At 33.8% G+C, this 24860-nt stretch overlaps 1 protein-coding gene across 1 annotated transcript; it reads left to right on the top strand.

Annotated features, from left to right (window-relative positions):
• Positions 1 to 940: 940 nt before the first annotated feature.
• Positions 941 to 23704, top strand: RGS18 (regulator of G protein signaling 18). The gene is made up of 5 exons (XM_043567829.1): positions 941 to 1263; positions 1729 to 1830; positions 2901 to 2962; positions 20623 to 20789; positions 22238 to 23704. The coding sequence occupies exons 1-5, from the start codon at positions 1145 to 1147 to the stop codon at positions 22493 to 22495; spliced, it is 708 nt and encodes a 235-aa protein (XP_043423764.1). The 5' UTR covers positions 941 to 1144; the 3' UTR covers positions 22496 to 23704.
• Positions 23705 to 24860: the final 1156 nt, after the last annotated feature.

Here is a 24860-nt window from a genome sequence, read left to right as displayed (position 1 = left end):
TTAAAGCATCCACTACTGGAGATCAAAGACTTTTCGAAAGACTAAATCACATGCTCCTGGTGATCAAAGGCTCCGATAATTCCAGATCTTTTCTTCCGCTGACCTCTGGGGCTTTGCAAGAATAAATCACTTAATATCTATCATTCTTGGTTTCCTTTTCTACAAAATGTAAGCTACGGACTACATCAGTATTTCTTAGATATGTGGGTGTCTTAAAACAGTGGAATAAGTGGATGTTGAACCAACTTGGAGTTGTCATTTTTTTTTTAATAAGGACGTAAAATAAACAAACACAAAACCTGCCTCTCTAGTTAAAATGTTTCATCAAAAAGAATTTTTTAACAATCAAAGAGGTAGAAGGGCAACTTCAAAATAAGTAAATCCTTCATATTAATATATATGTAGTTTAAGAAAAAGTTTGCATATTATCTTTTTATCCCCATTTTTACCATGGACTGCTTAAAAATTTCTTAAATGTCTAAAATCATTCCATGAAACTATGCTTAAAAATTATTGAATTAAATGCTTTCTACTGTCTCTTTCAACTATAAAACTCCATGATCTATATTCTTATTTTGATACAATATGTTAATCAAAGGTAATTTACATTACATAGCATTATGTCAAGTAAATGAAAATACTTAACTCCTTGTAATTAAAATATGCACAAAAAAAATTAAGAACAAGGGAAAATATCTCCTAATGTTTGATGTAGTACTTCACCACAACATATTTGAATACACACTATACACATTTAAAGATGTTTTAAAAAGTTCCTGTGGGAAATGACAGTGTCATTTGGGTCAATTAAAGCATCATTCTGGTTGCACAAACTAGAAAGAGAAGTTCCACTGTGGTAATGCTAGTCTTTATCTTAGGGACCAACAGTCATTTTGCAAATTTGTAGTATCATTTCCCTAAACAACTCAGAACCAAATTGCACTTCAGTTCCTCAGTTCTACTTTTTTTGTAGAGGCAGACACACAGCTCTGGACTCTTTTTTTGTTATTGTTTTTTGGGGGTTTTCTTTGGCACTGCTGACAGAGTTGAGATAACTTTTTATTGTACCATGTATAACTGTGAAATACCATTAACAAGTGAAAGATGTAATAAACTAGACATCTCTTCCTTTTAGAGAAAGAAGATGGAAACATCTTTGGTTTTCTTTTCTCAATTAAATATGTGTGAACCAAAGGAAAAAGCTTTTTTCAAGTTAATACATGGTTTAGGAAAAGAAGAAACCAGCAAAGAAGCCAAAATCAGGTAAACTCAGTTTTATACTTCTAAAGACATGATTGATGTTGAATATTTGTTAGCAGTTGTTTTTAAAATATCTGGTTGAAAATATATTGACTGTACTGTTAAAACTGGAGGAAAAATGTCTCTTTGTTAGGAGTAAACAACTGTCAAATCTAAAGTGTTTTTATTTTTTTTTAATGCAACAATTTTAACCACACAAAAGAAGTAATAACAATCTTAATTAAAATATAGCCTCAAATACTTCCTAGTCACTGTGGGAAAAAACAAATATATTTCACATATGCTCTCCTAATTCCTCCACAAATTGAATGAAATTCATTAGGAAAACCATTTTGAGTGTGTGGAGAGTGGGTGGTGGATGAGAAGGGATGTTCAGGTGATTACCAATTCCAAATTTGTTCGACAGTCAGAAAGAAAGATTTTAATTGTCATCCAAATAGTCCTGAAGCTAATGCGTTTTCATTTCAGAGCTAAGGAAAAAAGAAATAGGCTAAGTCTTCTTGTGCAGAAACTTGAGTTTCATGAAGAACCCCCCTCCAGCAGATCTGGGAACTTGGCCAAAGAAACAAGGTGAATAACTTTTAATTATTTCAGGGAAGATTTTGCTGATTCTAACATTAAAGGTTTAAGAAAGAGGAAATTAGGGATTTGCATTTTATTGGAAATTACACCGTAATATAAGGAAGGTTAGAGATCTCATTTCAAAAAAACTAGGAATATTCCATAAAACTAAACTATTTTAATAGCTCAAATTAAATAACCTTATAAAAATTTAAAGGTGCTCTTTTAAAATTATATACCTGTCAATTTTAAATGATATATTTTACTCCTTATAAACTGATGAAATACTCATTAATTTAAGAGTTTTCACAATGTAATATTGTCATAGAGGAGAGCTATTCATCTCTTCATTTAGTAGTTTGAAAAAAAAATTCCTCTAAGTATAAAAGAAAGAAAGCACAAAAAGGGATGTTTTGTCACTTTAGGCCATTTCTTCAATTCAAACAGAAAATGAAATAGCCTTATCTACTAGTATAATACAGATTCTTCCAAAAATGAAATATGACCAATAAAAGATCCAAAACAAATATATTATACTCTGTAAATTATAACTCTAAAATACTTGTTGTATTGCAGCTTTTTAAATATATTTCTTATCCCTTTAGAACTTCATTAGCCAAACTTCCTGTATCTGTTTTTTTTTTAAATTGCTGCATATTGTGGTAAGAGCTTCAAGGAAATTGCAGTTAAAAAGTTTGACTACAAGACACCGTCAGTTTATGTTCTTCTAATTGTTGAATTAAACTGGATATGCAGAAATGAATAAATTGTTTTCTTAAAAAAATAAAAAAGATAAGTGACCTGATTTCTTTTCCTTTGTTCTTAACCTAACACATGATTAATTTTAAATAAAATGATTTGTACACTCATGAGAAAATAATGAATGTTATTTTATTATATGTTAAACTTGACCAATGATTTTGAAGTTTCCAATGTAAAAACAACTTTCATTGAATAATAATAAAAGAAGAAACCCCATGAAATATGACTGAAAAGAGCAGTGTAATAGCATATGTTACAGCAGATCCATAAACAGACTTTCTGCATACTCCATTATAAACATTTTGTTTCTTGAACAGAGTCTCCCCTGAAGAAGCAGTGATATGGGGTGAATCATTTGACAAACTGCTTTCCCATAAAGGTTAGTGGTATTTTCCCCAAATGCTTTACATCTTAATGGAAAACTGCACAAAATATGCATGTAACTATACAAAATAGGCTGCAATAAAAATGTAGTCTGATTGGTAATTGACGGCAATCTGAGTTTCTTATCAAGAGAAATAACTAAAAGAATAGTCAATAAATGGAAAGTATTTCTTCAATATTCTAATTTTACTGAGAAATACTTATTGTGGTTGAAATATTACCTCTTTGTGTCATGATTAACAGTTTCAAATTTTTCATTTATTGATTTTTTTAATGAGATCCTTGGATTTTTAAATTTTTAATATTTATTTATTATTTATTTTGTGTGTGAGAGAGAGAGAGAGAGAGCAGGTGAGGGACAGAAAGAGAGAGGAAGAGAGAATCCCAAGCAGGCTCTGCACTGACAGTGCATAGCCTCATGCAGGGCTGGAACTCACAAACCATGAGATTGCGACCTGAGTTGAGATCAAGGGTCAGACGCTTAACTGACTGAGCCACCCAGGGACCCTAAGATCCTTTTTTTTCTTTATTAAAAAATTTTTTTAATGTTTATTTATTTTGAGAGAGAGAGAGACAGAGCATGAGTCGGGGAAGGGCAGAGAGACAGAGACACAGGATCCGAAGCAGGCTCAGGTTGCCAAGCTGTCAGCACAGAGTCCCACGCTTCAAGATCATGACCTGAACCAACATCAGTTGCTTAACCAACTGAGCCACCCAGGTTTCCCAATCCTTGGTTTTTTTAAATACTTGATTATCCTATGTTACTTTTATTTTTAAGTGATCCAAAATGTAAAGAAATTCTTTTATTGGAAATTCAGGAAACCCTCATGAAAATACTTATTTTTCCAAATTTTGTAAATATTCCACTCTTCGTATCAATAATCTCTTATGATGAGTTTTGTAGGTGACATGGAAGGTGAGGACAAATATTGAGTCCTTGTTTGACTATTCAACACTATGATAAAGCATGAGTCAGAAGATAGGCTGCCTAGATTGTTACTCTTTAGTGTCAACTTACATAAAGCAGCAGGGGTGTGAGCATTTTTTGTCTTTATTGAGTCCATGATTCCTTTCACGAAGCAAAATTGATAAGTTTAACTGAGTAAACGATGGGTCTATGAACCACAGGGTTGATCATTTTCGGCAACCTAGCAGAGTTGTTTCAGAAACACTTTACCATTACACACTTCCTCAAGTGCACCACCTTTACTTGTATCTCAAAATTTTCCTGGTTCCTCACCTCATTCTTTGTCTAAAACACAAACCCTCCTTGCTCTTGCCCAGACCATTCCAAGATGAGGCTAGCTAAACTACTGTACTGTCACTCTACTGTTTATAGTATTGCTAGTGGAGTTCACATTCTAAGGTTTCTGTTGGAAAAAGAGGTTTCTGTTGCTAGGACAGCTAAGAGTGCACTACTTGTAATTCAGCCTCAAGTACTGTGCTCTGTTTGACGAAACACCAACTTTTCTTGTCTGTCTTCATTTTCTGTATTTTTCTCCTTCCTAGTTGTCCATCTCTGTAAGGTCTTGGTGTTCTGTTAATGCTTCCCTGAATTTACTGACACAAGAATTCTATTTCTGTACACCATCCCTGAATACTTTTCCTCTTCCAATGAAAATACATTCTACTTATGAATTGTAATATGGACTGAGAGAAAGAAAAATATAGGTAGAAAAACCAAGGCTTACAGTTAAGCAAGAATGTAATCAATGAAAATGACATAAGAAAGAAGTTGATGCTAAAAAAAAAGTAACTTCTTACTCCTTTCTCCTTATTTCACCTTAATACTGTATCAGTCCATATTTTGGAGAAGAGTAATTTAAACATCTCTTTCCTCAACTGCTCACTTTTCTTCATCCCCGATATCCAATCATTTTTTAACTATTATTCCAATTCTTGCTCAATATATGTCAAATCTGTCTTGTTCTCACTAAGTCCACTGTCTTGGTTCAGGAATTTGTCAGTTCTTAAGACGAATTACAACAATCTATATAAAACTTTCCTCCATCATTAATTATGCTCCCCAAATTTGTTTCTTTTCTTATTTCTTAGTATTTCCAACATTTGAACACATCCCCCTTTATTCTCTTCACCAGTCACAGCAAGAGAAAAAAGGAATGGAATTCTTTCTTTCTCTTTCTTTCTTTCTTTCTTTCTTTCTTTTTCTTTCTTTCTGGAATTTGATAGTTTATTACAAGAGAGCAGATGTCTTTTCATCTGTGGAGGCTCAGCCCAGTCCATCACCTGATAAATATTAAGTTCTTAAATAATATAACCAAATTTGTTGCGAAGAAAATGTTAGCCCACGTTTCCTTTGACATTTGAGTTCTGGTTCTCTTCAGCTACATAATGATTGCGTAATCTTAGTTAAGCTTCCTAATGTCTCTGACTTTCAGCTTCTTCAACTGTAAATGGAGATAACAGTGTCTTTAACTCCAATAGGAATGGGTTTCTCTCAGGATTAAATGAGATGATGAATACGAAACCAGTAACTGACACTCCATAAATGTGAATTATTACTGCTATTCTGAAAAAATTAGAATTATCAACAATGAATTTAATAATCTTTTTCTATTTTCCAGTTCATTCCCAACAGGGTTAAATTTCAATTAAAAGAAATATATAAGCTGTATTTATTTATTGAACTTAATAAATTGGTACATAATAATTTCATCATATTCTCAGGACTCAGAGAGAAGAAAGATTTAGCAAGGCTAATTAGTCCTACAGAAAATTCTCCCCTGGCATTCTGTAATCATTTTGCTTTGCAAGTAGTCAAACCTGAATGGAAAAAATTGAATCTGCTGCTGTCTCTCTTTTCTCTGCTGGTGGAAATATTAAAGAGCTGTAAAATAGCAATTTGAATCAAGAGAGTTCAACATGATAACAAAAGTCAGCACTGACCCACTTGGACATTATTATCATTGTTCATGATCAAAGTGCTAATTAAATTATATGGCATTCACAAAAAAATTATGTTACTAGTATTCGTTTAATCAATCCCTCAAAATCCAATTATTTTTAATTGCAAAGCTTATCATAATATTAAATAATAAAGCTTAAAATAATCAGCTAAAAAGGTCTTTTTGGTTACAATGGTTAAATTCAGCTCAATTCTACTGACTTGACTCCAGACCAAAAAAAAAAGGAAAGATCTTACTCATTAGTACCCTCCCCCCCCCCACACACACATATGCACACACTTAAAGAAAGATCTTACTCTATCAAATTTTATGTAATTCCCCTTTGGTTAAATGAGTAAGTTTCTCAAATTCTATATGTCATGTCTATATAAAGGAAATAGAGATTGTATTAAATTTAAGCAAATAGGAAATGTAGTGATACATAACAAAATGTAAAATCAAAATACGATGGAAATTTGAGTATTTAGTTTGACAAAAATGGCTGATATTTAAAGCACTGTATGCTGATTATTAGTATCTTTAGAAATGGAGCCACAGAGTAGATGGTTCTTACGCTAGATTTTAGGGGATTAATCAAAATTCACCAGCTGGACAAGAAGAGAGAACACCCAAGTGGAGAGTCATCATAGGCGTGGGGCATTAACCAATTTAACTTAGGGAATTAAAAAGAAAGTAATTCTTTGTTGAGAAACATAATTTGAAAAAGGAAGCATGGCTGAGAGTGACACACAATAGACAGATAAGACTAAAACAGAAAAAGCATGATTTTTACTATATCTTCCATGGAAGCGACAGAATCCATGGAGTATTTAATAATTCCACTATTTTATCCAAATTTCATTCTTCAAATGTAGTTTTACTCTTTTAAAAAAACAGAAGATAAAATACAAGTAAATCTAAACAAAGTATGGACTTTAGTTAGTAAAAAGTTTCAGTATTTGTTTATGATCATATATGTACCTTACCAATGTAAGATGTTAATAATAAGAGGGAACTGGTTGTGGGATATAAGGAAACTGCACTATCTTCATAACTTTTCTGTAAATTCAAATCTATTCTAAAACAAAATATTCCTCATTTGTTTCTATACAGATATTAGGATACATTTTTTCCACCATCCCCGTTTATTGACAAATTTGTCTGGAATTGTGAAATGAATCATAAAAGTCTATAATTTAACTATACATATAAAAATCAGTAATTGTTTTAATGTCTTTAATGTTTATTTATTTTTGAGAGAGAAAGAGAGAGAGAGAGACAGAACACAGCAAGGGAGGGGCAGAGAGAGAGGAAGACACAGAATCCAAAGCAGGCTTCAGGCTCTGAGCTGTCAGCACAGAGCCTTGATGTGGGGCTCGAACTCATGAATGGTGAGATCATGACATAAGCCGAAGTTGGACACCCAAATGACTGAGCCACCCAGGTGGCCCTCCAAAAATCAATAATTTCCAAATGCTATTTAATAGAAATAAAATTTATGAATAAATCAAAAACTAATGTCAGATTATATCTAATTCATAATCACCAATTTCATAGTTATCAGTCTCCTCATTCACTGATTGACTTTATAAAAGTAAATGCTATTAATATGAAGTTAGCAAACCAATTAATACCAATAAAGTTATATATATATACATATATATTATACTTACATATATATGGATGTGTTTGTATGTATATAGGTATGTTCCATGTAAGACATCTTTGAAAATAAAATCATGATGTTGATCAATATATGTTTGAAAATTATTAGCTAGTTTTATAAATGTTATATAACTTGCAATGTATCATGTAGCCTTTCAAAAAATGTTTAAAGACATTGGATAAATGGGTACAAGTTTTCAACAGGCAAGAAAAAATAATTCCTGAGCTGAGAAAAAAAGGCAGGAAAAGTGCTGGAGTTGTTGTAACTTGGAAAAGCAACCAGTTATCTTTCACTGAGGCAGAGTACTAAAAAAACACATTGGAAAATCAAGTTGGGGACAAATTTTGGAAGAGTTTGTCAGAAAACTCTGATGGACAGAAAGGTAGAATTCTATACATGTAATATGGACTACCCACAAGGTTGTTACAAATATAAAAGCTAACCTCACAGTAAGTGCTATTTTGGAAAGAAAATGGATGAACTTGGTGATTGATTGAATGTGTATGTGTGTTGTAAAGTGAGATGGTGAAGAGATATGAGACGAAGAAAAAAGATGAGCCAAAGTTCCCTAGATTTTATTCCACATTAAATAGGAAGATGACAGTGCCTTTTAAAGATGAGAAAAAGAGGTGGAAGAACAAGATTTGTGAGAAGATAACAGGTCAGAGTTTGAACTTATTTAGTTCCTGGTAAACTACATCAGAAGTTTTGCAGGGTTTTATAAGCATACACCTGGAATGTGGAAGAGTAATCGATCATAAAGAGATTTTTCTAGCCATCTCACATAATTAATAATTGAGGATGTGAAAGAGGATGTTATTTCCTGCAGGGAGTCTCTATCAATAAGAAAATCTTTCCACTACATAACTGTATATTTTCCTATGCACCCTTTTTTCCAGTCATTACAAATAATTCCAATATTTTTGACCTTTTCATTAATGAGTATTTGCTTGACTTTTTGCACCCTGAATTGTGGTTCAAATAAACTTAATTCTGGGAATAATTCATAATAGATGAGAGAAATAGAATATATAGGTCATTGCACCCCCTTGATTTAAAAGTATAAACTAATTATACTGTGGAAAATACTTATTACTGACTGAGTAAAGGCTGCAAGGAAATGAGTACTTCTCCTTACACTTTCTACCTTGTGGCTTTTCAACTTGCCCTTCCCGATTTTCGGTTACTGATTTTCTGCAAGATAAGGGATTCCAGTGTTCTGCAAAGTTAAATTTCTGAGTCAAGCTGAATCAAGCTAAACACTCAATTTCTTAATCTGTTTAAGAATAAAAATAAGTAAAATCCAGTTAAAACTAGGAATGGGTTACATAAGTAAATCATTATTGCAAAAGTAACCACAACATTCTGTGTAGGGTCAAGAGCTATAAAGCCCAATATTAAAGGGGAAACAATGCAACCTAGTAATACCGTACTTGAGCTTCCAACTTCAGAGTTTCTTGACTTTTTGTTTCATTTGGTTTCTTGGCATCAGAAAAATACTCCAACAGATGCCAGCGTTTTAATTTAGAAACATGCAATCACAAGTGTTTCATATTTGTATGACACATTGAGCCAGCTTCTTCCAGTGTGAATTCTAATCCCAATAGGTTCCATCAGGCACTTATGGCAGCTGCATTCACCACTGCTGCCTTCTAAAGGACTGTTTGGTCAGTTACTCCGTCCGTGTGAGCAGTGGTTCCATGATGACCTGACAATGCAGCTGCCCAGAGTAAGAGAAACAGGAAGTCACTCATGTGCTGGAATAATCTTTCACAACATTGCTTTTTACTGTTTTTTTTTAAGTTTTTATTTAAATGCTAGTTAGTTAAGCATATTACTTTTTAAAAAGTAATTTACTTAAACTTTTTTTTGTTTTGTTTTTTGTTTTTAAATTTTTTTTTTTTCAATGTTTATTTATTTTTGGGACAGAGAGAGACAGAGCATGAACGGGGGAGGGGCAGAGAGAGAGGGAGACACAGAATCAGAAACAGGCTCCAGGCTCTGAGCCATCAGCCCAGAGCCCGACTCGGGGCTCGAACTCACGGACCACGAGATCGTGACCTGGCTGAAGTCAGACGCCTAACCGACTGCGCCACCCAGGCGCCCCTACTTAAACTTTTAAAATGAACTACTTCTCATTCATTTTTTTTAAAAAATTTTTTAATGTTTATTTATTTTTGAGAGAAAGAGAAACAGTATGAGCTGGAGAGGTGCAGAGAGAGAGGGAGGCACAGAATCCAAAGCAGGCTCCAGGCTCTGAGCTGTCAGCACAGAGCCCCTCGCAGGGCTCGAACTCACGACTGTGAGATCATGACCTGAGATGAAGTCAGAGGTCCAAGCGACTGAGCCACCCAGCCACCCCTCATTCATTATTAACTCATTTCTTGAATCAGTATTTCTTCTTCTTTATTGTATTCATATATGCCAACAAAATCCATTCACTTTGATTTTCCCACTTATCAGCACTTTTTAGCACATAGCACTTCTCCTATTCAGAGTTGGACTTCACTCTGAGTGTCCATATCAAACTCAAGACCAATCATGGTAACAAAGGCCTTTTGCATGATATTTCAGAGCACAATGGCAGGCATATAGTCAACACTCATATTTTATGAATTACTAAAGGACTGTATTTTAAGAAACATTTGTGCTATTTTCTGAAGTCTTCAATTTGAATTCCATACAAGCTGATTTTCCTGGGCTGCTCCAAATAGAATAAATCACCCCACAAATATCCTTCCTTAGTCCTTGGTATATAAGTGCGTGCCTTGTCCATTAACCTTCATATTACTCAACACTAGGGATTTTGTTGTTTTATGGCAGTTTATAACTTTGAACAAAATACACTACAGTTCAGACGTCTGCTCTATAGTTTACCAGCTATAAATTTAGGGCAACTTAACTCTTTGAATCTCAACTTCTTTATTTATAAAAATGGGTATAAAAGGACTTACTCTACAAGGTTGACATGAAAATTAAATGGAGCCACACTAATAAAAGTCATATAGCAATGTGCCAAGACCTTAGCAAACACTCAAAACTTCCATTATAATTAATATTATTGCATTTTCAGTATATAATACAGTTCTCGGGCTCATACTAGGTGTTTCATAAATAAAATAGATGAAGAAAGTTATTTTTAATATGTAGCAATTTCAGTTGCCTGACATATGGATGATCCCTTTTGGATGTTAGTGCAAAAATTGAGATCTATTAATAGGAAAAGTAATGATCATATTCTCCCAAAATTATGACATTTATTAACTCACTTTAGGAATAATTTGGCATTTAAAAATTGATCAATCATGCTTATACATGTCATGTGGATAGAATAAATTGAAATCTGAAAAGTTTTTTCCTTCACTTGGGTCAATGTAACTTTATTCACAAGCCCAATAAAGCTTATAATTTATTTCCTCTTTCTAAACTAGGTTTAACCTGGAACAGATTATTGTCTCATTGTAAGATAGCAGGATTTTTTTTAAATTTTTTAACGTTTTATTTATTTTTGAGACAGGGAGAGACAGAGCATGAATGGGGGAGGGTCAGAGAGAGGGAGACACAGAATCCGAAACAGGCTCCAGGCTCTGAGCTGTTAGCACAGAGCCCCACGAGGGACTCCATCCCACTGACCGCGAGATCATGACCTGAGCCAAAGTCGGCGGCTTAACAGACTGAGCCACCCAGGCGCCCCATGATAGCAGGAATTTTATTTTTAGTCTGAAACATATACATTTTAGGAATTTGAGGAAAAGCTTCTGTGTATCAAAATGCTTCAGAGAATCATTACCCATTCATATTTCCCTTGCACCTTCTGAGAAAAGCACACTGCTCAACATGAGAAATAAATCTTGAAAATGAAACACAAAGTGAGCTAAAGAAATTAGGAAAGTGGTTAAATATCACCTATATTGATCATTCTTGCTATTCTCAGTGATAAGAATTTGTTGACTCACTCAGGAACTGCTTAGCACTAAGAGCTTTTTAAGAAAGTTCTGTTTAACCAGGAATTATCTTACCAGCATCTAGTGACTGTGGACAAGTTCTGAGTTGCATGTCAATCTTAACTGATAGCTTCTCAAATCTTGTAAGCCTGATCTTTGCTTGTCTTCCTAGTTTTTCCACGAACAGTTAACCATCAACATCTGCTCAGTGTTAATTTACTGAGAAAGAAAAATGGCAGAATCTCCCTCTTTATCTCAGTAAAAAACGCCAGCGGCAGGAGCAGTGGGTAGAGACATGATTCTTTTGTCATGGTTGTGGTTGGAGTGATGCCATAGTCAATATTTTGTAAATGCTTGTAGGTTGTCATGTCATTTTCTGTTCCTGTATCTCAAATATATGTTTTAATTGCTTACAACATTAAAAAAAATGATGCTTCATGACAAAGAGGACAAGTTCTATATACAGGAGAAATAAAAGGTGAAATGTAAAGCATCATTTGAGGATTGTATTAGTTTCCCATTGCTACTGTAACAAATTACTATAACTTTAGTGGCTTCAAACAACACAAATCTCTCTTATAACTCTGTAGGTCAGAAGTATGGTATGGGTCTCATTGAAAAAAAAAGTCAAGGTGTGAATAGGCTGCTGTCCCTTCTGGAGGGTCTAGGGGAGAAACCCTTTCCTGCTCTTCAGGGTTTTAGCAGAATTCAGTTATTTGTAGTTTTGAACCAAAGTCTCCATTCTCTTGCTGGCTCTAAACTGATGGCCATTCCCACCTTCTAGAAGCCACCACATTTTTTGGCTCATGACCATCTTCTTTCATTTTCAAAATCATTAACAGTCCTTCTTGTGTTGTATCTCTCTGACCCACTCTTCTGCCTTTTTCTGCTTTTAAGGATTTATGTGCTTAGATTGGACTTGATTATCCATCTGGGTAATCCAGGATACTCTCCCCATCTCATGGTCCTTAACCACACTCACTTTTTCCAGGTAAGGTAATGCATTCACAGGTTTTGGGGATTAGGGCATGGACATCTGTGGAGGGCTGTTGCTCTGCCTACCATAGGAAGTGTTACCTTCCTGAGACAGATACACTTCTACAATTTTTGTTTTGTTGTTTGAAAATGAGATCTGGGGAAATTGAACTTATTTGAAACTCAGTTTCCTCATCTATGAAAATGAATATAAGACATATCCCAAGCAACTGTTGTAAAAGTTAAATGGCTAAATGTGGTAGTGCATATAAGCAGCACTTAGCCCTCAGAACCTCTAAACATGTCACAAATGCCAGATCTCTTAATTGCCTTCATTCTACCAATAGATTCATTCTTCTTGCTTCACTCAATATGGAACTTTTTTTTTTTAATTAAAAAAAAGTTTTAATATTTATTTATTTTTGAGAGAGAGACACACACACAGAGTGCCAGTGGGGGAGGGGCTGTGAGAGAGAAACACAGAATCCGAAGCAGGCTCCAGGCTCTGAGCTGCCAGCACAGAGCCCAACGTGTGGCTCAAATCCACAGACCATGATATCGTGACCTGCTTATCCAACTGAGCCACCCAGGTGCCTCAGAACTTTTTATATTAGACACCATCACTGACCATAAGGAATAGTGCTAGACAGAAGTGAGTATAAGAAATGAATATAGGTGAAAATGAATCAAGGGGGAAAAAAAGCTATCACTTTATTTCACAGTATTTTTTCACCATAATGCTAGAATGCTTGCTTCTTTTAATATATTGCTAAATTTAAGTCTTTAATATTTTTTCAGATTCTTTTTCAGATTCTTTTTCAGAATATTTTTCAGATTCTTTGCATCTGTGACCCTAGATCAGAGGGATCTAGGTCTGTAATTTTCTTTTTGCTTTCTTTCTTAATATTTATTTTATTTATTTTGGAGGAGGCAGGTTTTGGTATGAGAGTTATCCTAGCTTCTTAAAATGAGGGGGAAAGTATTCATCCCTCCACTGTTTTAGAATACTTTCTCTCTTTTTTTAGGGAGAGAGAGAGAGAGAAAGAGAGAGAGAGTACACACATGTGAGCACAGGTTGGAGCAGAGAGAAAGAGACAGAGAGAGATAGAATCTTAAGCAGGCTCCACTCTTAGCTCAGAGCCTGACTCAGGGCTCCATCCCATGACCTTGGGATCACTACCAGAACCAAAATAGAGTCAGATGCTCAACCACCTGAGCCACCCAAGTACCACTAGAACACTTTTTCTTAAAGGTTTGATAAAATTCACCAAATCTGGGCCCAAAATTTTTTAGGGAGAAGAGAGAATATTTTTATTATAAAATCTGTTTATTAATTGGATTAGGGCAATCAGATTTTCCACTTCCTCGGTGTCATTTTGGGTAGGTTTTCTTTTTTTAATGATTTTCTCATTTTATTTAAGTTACATTTATTGGTGTGAAGTCATTCATAATATTTACAGTCTTTTTACTATCTGCCAGATATGTGGTAATATCCCTGATTTGCTTCCTACTATGAAGCAGGCTTACTAGGGGTTCTATTTTATTAACGTTTTCAAGGAACCAACTTTTGGCTTTTGTTAATTTTCTCTATGTTTTTTTTTCCTTCATATAGATTTCTGCTCTGTTTTTAATTATTTTTCCTCTCTACTTAATGTGGTTTTAAATTGTTCTTATTTTCAAGCTTCTTAAAGTAGAAACTTAAATCTTGATTTTCATACCCTTTTTTTATTAGTACAACTTTACATGTAATGAATTTTTCTCTAAATATTGTTTAAACTCTACCCCACAAATTTTGATGTGCCATATTTTCATTATAATACAATTGTAAATATATCATAATTTCTCATGTAATTCCATATTGACCTATGAATTTATGTGCATATTTTATTTTCAAATATATAGAGACTTTTATAGCTATGTTACTAGTTATAATTTTTTATTAAAACCCTTGTGGGCAAAGGACATACTCTGTAAGGTATCAGTCTTTTGAAGTTTGTTTAGATTTATTTTATACCCTATCTAGTATGTGGTCTGTCTTGGATAATCTTTTCTTGTTCTCTTGAATTTTATAAGTGTTTTATAATTAGCAATTAGGTCAATTTGTTTGATAATGTTTTACATTACTTTATCAATATTCTGTCTACATGTTCTATAAATTTATACATGAATATAATTAAAATCTACAATTATATTATAATTTTTTTACTTCTTTCAGTTCTTCCAGTTTGCTTCATTTATTAAAGCTCTTCATATATTAAAGGTCTACAATTAAGATCATGTATAGGAAGAATTGTTATTTACTACTTTACAATTATGAAATGGAAAGACGCTACTTTGAAGTCACTGTGTCAGGCCACATCAAATTGTGTTTTTGGGTTTGTTTTGTTTTGTTTTGTATTGTTTTGTTTTGTTTTGTTTTCTCCTTCCCTCCCTCTCTACTGAGAGAGAGCCATATCAAATTGTTTTTATACAGATTTCTTATGCAAAACACCTTGTGAATCATTTTCATCTTTTTATACTACCTTCCTGGTATTTTATTTTTAGCATGTGTCTCTTATAGCCAATATATAGTCGTTTTAATTTTTAATAAAATCTGACAATCTCTGACTCTTAATCAGAATGTTTAGTCCATTTAAATGTAATGTCATCATTGATATAAATGGAATCTATAGGTTACATCTTATTTCCTGGTTGTCCCATAATTTTGTGTGGTCATTATTCTTTTCCTCCTTTCCTTTTCCTTAGATTAAGTAATTTCTATTCAACTCTGTTCTAGTTTACTTGCCCTTTCTTCTTTAATTTGTTGTCATGCCCATTCAATAACTTTTTACCGCAGATATTTTTAAGATTCAGATCTAGAATTTCCATTTGATTCTGTAGTTTCAGTTTCTATGCTGAGTTTTTTGCATTTATTTACTCATTATGCCTTAACTATTATGTTCTTCAACAAATTAATAATAGCTTTTTTACTGTCCTTGCATGCTACTTCCAATATTTTGGATACTTCATGGTCAGTTTCTTTTTTTTTTTTTAATTTAATTTATTTATTTTGAGAGAGAGAAAGAGAGAGAGAGGGTGGGAGAGGAACACAGAGAGAAAGAGAGACAGAAAGGGCTCATTTCATATGTTTCTTTTTTCACACTGTTTCCAGTTCCTATTACCAGTTGTGTTATGCTTGACAACTCCTGCCTTGATACTGGGTCAAGTTTTATGGTTATGTATAGTCAGAGGGCAAATTGGGTTCCTGCTACTCTGTCATGGCCCTCTTATTTATAGTTTAATAGTAAATATGTCTTCTTATTAACATGGGGCTCTATAGATTAAATCAAGAACTTTGTCTACTTTGTTTAGCTGGATTCTTCAGTATTGAGAACATTGTCTGGGATATAATTAGCACTCAATAAATATGTTTTATTTTTTTTTATTTATTTAAAAAAATTTTTTTAACGTTTATTTATTTTTGAGACAGAGAGAGACAGAGCATGAACAGGGGAGGGTCAGAGAGAGGAAGACACAGAATCTGAAACAGTCTCCAGGCTCTGAACTGTCAGCACAGAGCCCGCCACAGGGCTCAAACTCACAGACCACGAGATCATGACCTGAGCTGAAGTCGGCCGCTTAACTGACTGAGCCACCCAGGCGCCCCAATAAATATGTTTTAAATAAATTAATGTGTTGCTCACTGGAGAATTTGGGATAAAAACAAACTTACTTAATAAGATAGTTGACCAAAGTTAGGAATACAAAATAGAATTAGAAATATGCTTGAATAGCCCACAGTGATATCCAAAAGGGAGCAATGTACCCCCAGGAAAATATTTCAGCTTGTCTGAAATTACATAGGATGGCATTTACCACAAACTCTAACCTTGAAGGTTGTGAATATTGATGTTGTCATCTTGTTAACACACCATGGACCCAATTCTCAGTAGAAGGCTCACATTGGCAAAACTCATGAGGCCAACCTCCAACTTAGTAATAGAGATTCAGAAATAAAACGCATCAGTTGCCATTTCTCTCCCTTTCTGTTTGCTCAAACAAGTAAAATTATAATAAAAATTCTGCCTGACAAGCTTGAAATTAGAACATTACTTAAATATTTAATAACAATAGGCTAAGATAAGTTTTGACTTTTAAATGAATATATTATTAATTTAATACCTTATGTATCCATATTTATAATATGACAAGATTTTTTGTTTTGTTTCTTTGTTTATTGCCTTTTTATATGTACTGGCTTTAACAATTTCTTTCCTAATTATTATAGAATTGATGTTTTATGAAGAACACAAAACATTTTCCAAAACTTTTTTATTTTTAATGAAATTTTTTCTCATGTATTTAATTATTTGTAGATCATTTATTTCAGTAAGTAATCATTGAATGGTTTCTTCATGTTGGACATTTGGTGGCAAATTGGACAAGGGTCTTCATCTCATGAATCTTAAAAAGTAGCATGAGATATAAAAGCAAGCAAGCAACTATAGCACAATGTTCTAAGTTCTTGGATCTTAAAATGTGAAAAAGAGAGTGGAAAGAGATGAAGGGCACCTGGAAAATTTTAAACAGCGAAGAAACATGATAAGGTCTATACTAGCAAGATAATACTGACCAGACTGTGGATAATGAACTAAGAGGTTGTGGGAAGAAATAAGGGAATTCTGGAGCCAGGGTCACTAATTAGAAGGTTGTTATAATAATCCATGGATAAAATAATTCTAATAAGTAAAATACGTTTAAGAAAACCAGCCTCTTTATGTTTTTCAATGGGCAAATAGTTAAACAAATGGTGGCATATTATTATCTTACTTGTGATACTTACTGTATTACACTTGACCCTTGAACAACATGGGTTTGAAATGCACAGGTGTACTTACTCTTGGATTTTTTCAATCAACACAGTGCAATACTATAAAGGCATTTTTTCTCTTCCTTATGATTTTCTTAATAATAGTTTCTTTTCTCTAGCGTACTTTATTGTAAGAATACAGTATGTGATACACATACATACAAAATGTGTGTTAATCAACAGGTTATATTAGCTGTAAGGCTTCTGGTCAACAGTAAACTATTAGCAGGATAGTTTTTGAGAAGTTAAAACTTACAAGTGGATTTTTGATTGCATGGCACCCTTAACCCTTGCATTGTTCAACAACAACTGTATAGTTTTGGAAGATGTTACCTTGGTGAAAACTGGGTAAAGAGTACATGGGACCTCTGTTCTCCTACAACAACATGTGAATTTATAATTTTCTCAAAATAAAGAAGTTTAATTTTTTAAAATGTATATAGGCCAAAAAATGTAGACTATCAGGGACACCTGGATGACTCAGTCAGTTAAGCATCCAACTCTTGATTTCAGCTCAGTTCATGATCTCACAGTTTGTGGTTCAAGCCCCACATCAGGCTCTCTGCTGACAGTGCAGAGCACTCTTTCTCAAAATAAATAAATATATAATCTAAAAAAAATTTTTAAAAAGTAGAATATCATAAAAAGTTGAATGAGCACTAGTTTTAAAGTCAGTTTGTCTTAGAGAGGAATTCTAAGCCTGCCACATTCTAGCTATGAAAACTTAACCTGACTGAACCTTAAATAAATAATAGTCATCAAGACCATTATCATCACCACCACCACTGAAACCCATACAGTATACATACTATGTGCCAGTCACTGATTTAAGCACTTTGCATGTTTTAACACTTTTAATTCTCTCCTCTCTTGTTTACTTCTCTCATGGTTTGCTGACTTATTTTAGTGATATACTTGTATTTTGTGTCATAATTAACATCCTTTTATTTTCTTAATCCCTTGACCTATTTTTTATAGATATACTTACTTTTACTGTTTTCATGCTTTCTACTTTTCTTACTTCTACTTATGGTTTTCCTTTCCTTTCATAGAGTTCCTTTTAGCATTTCTTTTAGGGATAGTTTAGTGGTCATGAATTCCTTTAAATTTTGTTTGTTTGGAAATCTCTTTATCTATTCTTCTATTCTGAATGCTAGCCTTCCTGCATGGAGTATTCTTGGTTGCAGGTTTTTGTTTTTGTTTTTTTTCTTTTAGCATTTTGAATATATCATGTCACTGCATTCTGACCTCCAAAGTTTCTGCTGAAAAATCAACTGATAGACTTTTAGGGTTTCCCTTGTATGTAACTGTTTTCCTTTTTTTTTTTTTTTTTTTTTTTTTTTTTTTTTTTTTTATGCTTCTAAAATTCTCTTTTTATCCCTACTTCTTCCCATTTTAATTTCTATGTGTCTTGGTGTGGACCTCCTTGGGTTGATTTTGTTGGGTCTCTCTGTGCTTCCTGGATCTAGGTTTCTGTTTTCTTCCCCAAACTGGCAATTTTTCAGCTATTATTTCTTTAAATAAAATTTCTTCCCCTTTTTCTCTCTCTTTTTCTTCTGGGATCTGTATAATGAAAAAGTTATTATACTTGATGGTATTGCTGAGTTCCCCAAGTCTATTTTTCTATTTTGTCCTGCTCTTTTATTTGGGACATAGCCCCTGTCTCCTCATTTTGTCTAGCTCTATGTATATCTTTCTAAGTGTTAGGAGGGTCAGCTAGATCTGCTCTTGAAAGTAATGGCCTTATGAGGAAGTCTTGTGGTTCCCTATAGTGCAATGTTCCCTCTTCAGCAGAACCTGGAGCATTAGGGGTGTCTCCTATGTGTGTTATGTGTGTTATACTATTATGGCTGAGCCAGGGGTGCCTGACATGAGGGTCCATTTCTCTCCCCTTTCAGGGCCTTCAGCATCCCTTCCTCCTATAATCGTATGGATCCATTTGACTCCTAACTATGTCTCTTTCCTTCCTACCTACTTCAATGTGTCCTCTTCCCTACATTCTCTACATTTAGCTGTGGAGTGTCTGTTCTGCCAGTCCTGAGGTCATTCTCTTGGTTATTTACACTGATGTGGTTGCTATTTATGGAGCAAAATGAGCTTAGGGTCCTCCTTCTCCATCTTCACCTGAAATCAATGCTTTTAATTCTCTAAACAGCCCTATCTAGTAGGTATCATCATTATCTTAATTTTAAATATTGAGAAAATGAGGCAATGAAAGAAAAGTATTTCACTCAGGACCACATAGTAACTGGCTGAATATGAACTTGAAACCGGGTTATCTTCCAAAAGGCTTGATACCAATGACTAACATTGAACGAGCTCAGGAAAAAAGTAAAAATGGAGACCCCCATACTAAATGTCTAAATGCTTAAGAGCTATAAATCAAGATAACAAACGGTCAAAAATGTATATATTTCATCCTTCTACTTAGACAAATATACTGTGTAACCATTAAGTTTAAATTTAAAATTCTCAGACTTTTTACAGTTCTACTCTATCAAGATGGACTGCCTTTCTTCTCTTTCCATTCATGGTTTGGTTCCACACTGTGAAAGTTCTTTTTGTACATTTTTTTGGACACCCCAGCCTGCAGATCCAAGTCCTGTCCTAAGGATATACATACCATTGAGTCAGTGTGCCTTTAGTGGATGAATTTAGGGAAAGAAGACCATGCAAACCCTGGTAACACAGAGCTTTTAGATAGGGAATTCCAGGGTCCTGTATACAAAAGCATAGTCTAGAATGGATGAACTCCAGATAGAATGGTTTCTTGACTCTGTAGAATAACGCCCACACCTCTGAGAGAAGCGCTGAGAGATTTGAAAGAAACCCAAGCAAGGTCCTGAATAGGGGTTTGTCACTCTTACTCAGATCTAAGTGTGATACCAGCCTCATTACAACAGGAATGATACTTACCTTTTATAATTGTGAAGATTACAGCTTATTTACATGATGTCCCTCATTATATTCTTCAAGATGTGTGTCACTTCACTGCATTAGAGGGAAGAGGTAGTTATTCTGTTAACATTTGCAATTGTACTTTAATATCAAGTAGTACATTACTGGAGGGGAGTTGGGCAGGGGATGGGTTCCATAGGTGATGGATATTAAGGAGGGCACTTGTTGTGATGAGCACTAAGTCTTATATGTAAGTGATGAATAACTAAATTGCACACCAGAAACAATATGACACTGCATGTTAACTAACTGGAATTTAAATAAATATTTGGAGTAAAAAATAATATTATGTAATATAATTTCTCAGCATTTAATTAATATTTTTTAGTTAAAATATATCACTTCTTTTCTTGGTAGATGGACTAGAGACTTTTACCAGATTTCTTAAAACTGAATTCAGTGAGGAAAACATTGAATTTTGGATAGCCTGTGAAGATTTCAAAAAAAGCGAAGACCCTCAACAAATTATCCTTAAAGCAAAAGCAATATATGAAAAATTTATACAGAATGATGCTCCACAAGAGGTATAGTAAAGATGATCGTAAAAATTTAAAACTGTTTGAAAAATTTTTTGAGAAAGTCTGCCTTGATCAAATTGATATCCTCATACATTCCACCAAAAGGTCAATATTTCACTGAAGTAAAAATGGGTATTAATGTAAATTCCTACATACAAACAAAATTCACTATAAGACTTTGCCATGGAAATAAAATTATAATTGAAGTTATTACTTGGGGTTATTTTTATTCTAGACTAAGAGTCAATGCAATTATTTGCAACATTTAGATTCATTCACTTATCCATATTAATAACCTAAATATAAGCAATGTCTCATCAAAACTAATGATTTCTATAAGTGAGGAAGGCAAGAGAAATTAAGAAGTTTGTATAATGTGCCATTTTAGTGTGAACTCATCTACCAATGCAAAGTTTTGATTGCCCCAAAATAATTATTCCTCCACTTTAAGATAGACTAAAGAAAATTTCATAATAAATAGTTGAGGGAAACTAATTTGGCAAACAGTTGTGATTTTCTTTGACCATAAGCTCAGTGTGAGATAACGGTGTGATACAACTACTAAAACAATAGCTATAAAACTAGCCAATATTACCTCACTACCCTCAAAAGTAATTTAAATAGAGTTTCTATATTTCTGTGTGTTCAAAAAATAGTGTTTCTTCGCTAAAGGAGTAGAACTGGTAGTCTATCACTGGTGAGAGTTCTGTTTTACTATAAATTACTATCGTCCATGAGGTAGCATCGTCTATGTGGATATCATTTCACATGGAATGATGACTGTTTTTCTTGTTTCAGCATGTTTCAGTTGGTTCTGTGTTTCAGTGCATTATTCTGTTTTTCCCATGGCCAACCTTATACATGGATTTTTAAAAACAGCTAGTTTTATGGTGTTATCTATGAGGGAAAAGGAAGGACCCTTACCTGAAAACACCTCTACCAGAATCAGATATAGCAGTAGTAGTTTCATAAAACCATTGAAAGATTTTATATCTTTAAAAGATCTCCATTTTCAGCACACATTTGCTTGTAAGAAAGCATCATAATAAAATGAAAAGAGCATGGTGATTTAAAAAAAAAAAAAAGCCCCACATTGAAATCCTAGATATGCCCCAAACTCACTGCCCTCACTCAAAATAATTTGATTTCTGTGAAGCTTAGTTTCCACTTTGAAAATGAGCTACCCTGATGGTCTTTATGATATTTACCATGTTTCATTATCTTAAATTAGCAGAAGTGAGAAGGACCAGGAACGTAGGAAGAGAAGACCCTCATGAAATGCCAACCCAGAGTAAATCATTGGATCCCTAGACCCATAACAAAGAAAATCACCCAAGCATTCAAGTACATTATGCCCACTCCAACACTGGATCAGTCCTGCACTTTGTTTTTCAAAGGTGTTTACTTAAGTAGATTGACCATATTCATGCTTTTTTGTTATTATTATCATCTAGGTTAACCTTGATTTTCACACCAAAGAAGTTATTACTAAGAGCATCACCCAACCCACCCTACACAGCTTTGATGCTGCACAAAGCAGAGTGTATCAGCTTATGGAACAAGACAGTTACACACGTTTTCTGAAATCTGACATCTATTTAGGCTTGATAGAAGGAAGACCTCAGAGACCAACAAATCTTAGAAGACGATCACGCTCATTCACCTGTGCTGAGTTCCAGGATGTCAAGTCAGATGTTGCCATTTGGTTATAAAGAAAATTAATTTTGTTTATTTTGATGGCAAATTTGTAATCTGCTTTTAAGATATAGAATATTTACTTTTTACAAGTGGGTACATCTTTTAAAATAAAATACACCATGTCAATGGATTTTTAAAATGTAAATCAAAACTTACATTCTAACAACACATACTATATCTGCCAATTTATTCTGTAAAACCTTCCATTTGACTTCATTCCATTCATAATCACAAAAACATTACTTAATTAAAAAGAAGTAAAGAAGTAATAATATTTTATGAGACTGTAAAGTTGAATTAAAGTTAAGCTTTTGCAAAATTGTCAATGGTTAGACCCAATATCTACTTTGGATTATTTTTCTAGATTAAACAATTTATTGCTCAGATATCCATATATTCAGAACACAGTTTCCATACTGATGAAGACTCTTTCTTTCTCTTTCAGTCATAGAGAGTGTAGAAGTGATCTGGTTCTACAATAGGAAGAGACAGTCATTTGCTCTTGTGTTACTAACACTGGTTCATGAATAAGCATTGTATCACCTCTAGTTATAAACCAGAAACGGGAACTTTGGGGAAGACACATTCACATCTATAGAATTTCCAAGTTCAACATAACCCATATTGATAACTGAGAATAGGATCCACATGTGGGCTCATTCCTAAATGAACATGGGCTTACCCAATAAGTGGAGCACATTTCTGGTGGTCACAGAAACATGACCAGGTCATACATAGCTCCAGGTTGAGACTAGGAGCATCTTCTTACCTGCTAACATAAGTAACCTGCTACTAAAATAGTGGCAGTCAGTGGTTTGAATGACGCCCAGAGGAAGTTTACCCCAGCTGTAGTTAGGTTTCATGCTTAGACTTTTAGGATTGGGATGAAAGTTAGAAATGAGAGGAGGTAAAAAAGCAAGGAGTCAAAGGCCTGGAGACTCATGCATCTGCTACATTGGCTCATAGAAAGAAAGTGTTCCCCATTGATCATGTTCTTATTTCAAGTCTCATTGAATCATTTAATTCTATCTTATTCAAAATAAGATTATGCTAATAAATATATGTCTCTACGTTAGGGAAATATATAATTTTCAATGTGTGCTGCATGTAAATGCCTATATAATTAAAGATGTCTGACATTTGGCTTTGGCAAATGTTATATTAGTTGAAATGTAAAATATAAAAATCATGGATTACCTATAGTAATAAATATTTTTAATTTCTTCTTTTGTACAGTTAATGTTTATTTTACCATTAAGTGTTCTTGCTAATTATTGAATATTCTTTCTGTCATCAAATTACACATAGACATTTTCTTATTTTAGAATGATAATGGAATAGAAAGAATTAAAATGTTTTGTCACTGATCTTAATGCTAATTCAATTCTTTATACAGTTATAGATATGAAACAAGGTATCATGCTTTTCAAAAATCAACCAAGAAAGTGATTTTTAATTTTTCTTTGGGTGATTTGTATTTTATTTGTTGTCTGATTGCCTCATGCACAGTTAAGACTTGATACAAGGTACCTTTTTTATGTTTATTTATTTATTTTGAGAGAGAGACAGCACATGTGGGGGGGGAGGGGCAGGGGAGGGACAAAGAGAGAGGGAAAGAAAGAGAATCCTAAGCACGCTTTGCACTGTCAGCACAGAGCCAGACACAGGAGTCAATCCCATGAACCATGAGACCATGACCTGAACTGAAATCAAGAGTCAGGTGCTTAATCGACTGAGCCACCCAGGCATCCCTGCAAGCTTTCTGATATCATCAGAAAAATCATGGGCTGATTTTAACAGCATTGTTCTAGGACTACAAATACATATTATGTAGGGTTTTTTTGTATTTGTAATACTTCACAGATGTGTCCAATATCTTGTTTAAAATATTCAATGGGACCCTTCAAAAACATACCAAGGATAATGTGGCCACAAACAGAAAACAAAATAAACATTTGGAGAAGTGAAAGAAGCTGAGTAAAACTGTGCAGACAGTACTGAGCAATGGCTGAAGGAACTGCAGAAATATATAATAAAAGTCTGAGATCTTGAGAACCTCAGTGCCTGGGCTCCCTAAGCAGATGTATAAGCCTCAGAAATTCATTTAACTTCTAAACATATCTATCTTAACCATGTTTTGTTTAATAAAAGGGCTCAGCATTTCTAATTCTAATCCTCTTTATGGTCCCTACATTTACTGATTCTAAGTACATCACCTGATATTCTCCAAAGCACCTCTTGATTAATGCCCAAGGAAGGAAAAGAGGCAAATATGTATAGTTAATGAAGGAAAACTTCAGACTAAAAGTTAATATGGTATATTGGTCTAATAGTAAGGAATAATTTTATAGAAAACTTAGAAATACATGAAAGGAAAGA

The sequence above is a fragment of the Prionailurus bengalensis genome, chromosome E4 (genome assembly GCF_016509475.1).
Source record: "Prionailurus bengalensis isolate Pbe53 chromosome E4, Fcat_Pben_1.1_paternal_pri, whole genome shotgun sequence".
In the NCBI taxonomy this organism is placed as follows: domain Eukaryota; kingdom Metazoa; phylum Chordata; class Mammalia; order Carnivora; family Felidae; genus Prionailurus; species Prionailurus bengalensis.
This window is presented reverse-complemented; position numbering and strand designations above follow the sequence as displayed.

Excerpts from the sequence above, each read along its gene's own strand:
- RGS18 (XM_043567829.1), top strand. The coding sequence starts at position 1,145 with ATGGAAACATCTTTGGTTTTCTTTTCTCAATTAAATATGTGTGAACCA. Across the intron at positions 2,963-20,622 it reads CAAACTGCTTTCCCATAAAG|ATGGACTAGAGACTTTTACC; the intron begins GTTAGTGGTATT and ends TTTTCTTGGTAG. Across the intron at positions 20,790-22,237 it reads AGAATGATGCTCCACAAGAG|GTTAACCTTGATTTTCACAC; the intron begins GTATAGTAAAGA and ends ATTATCATCTAG.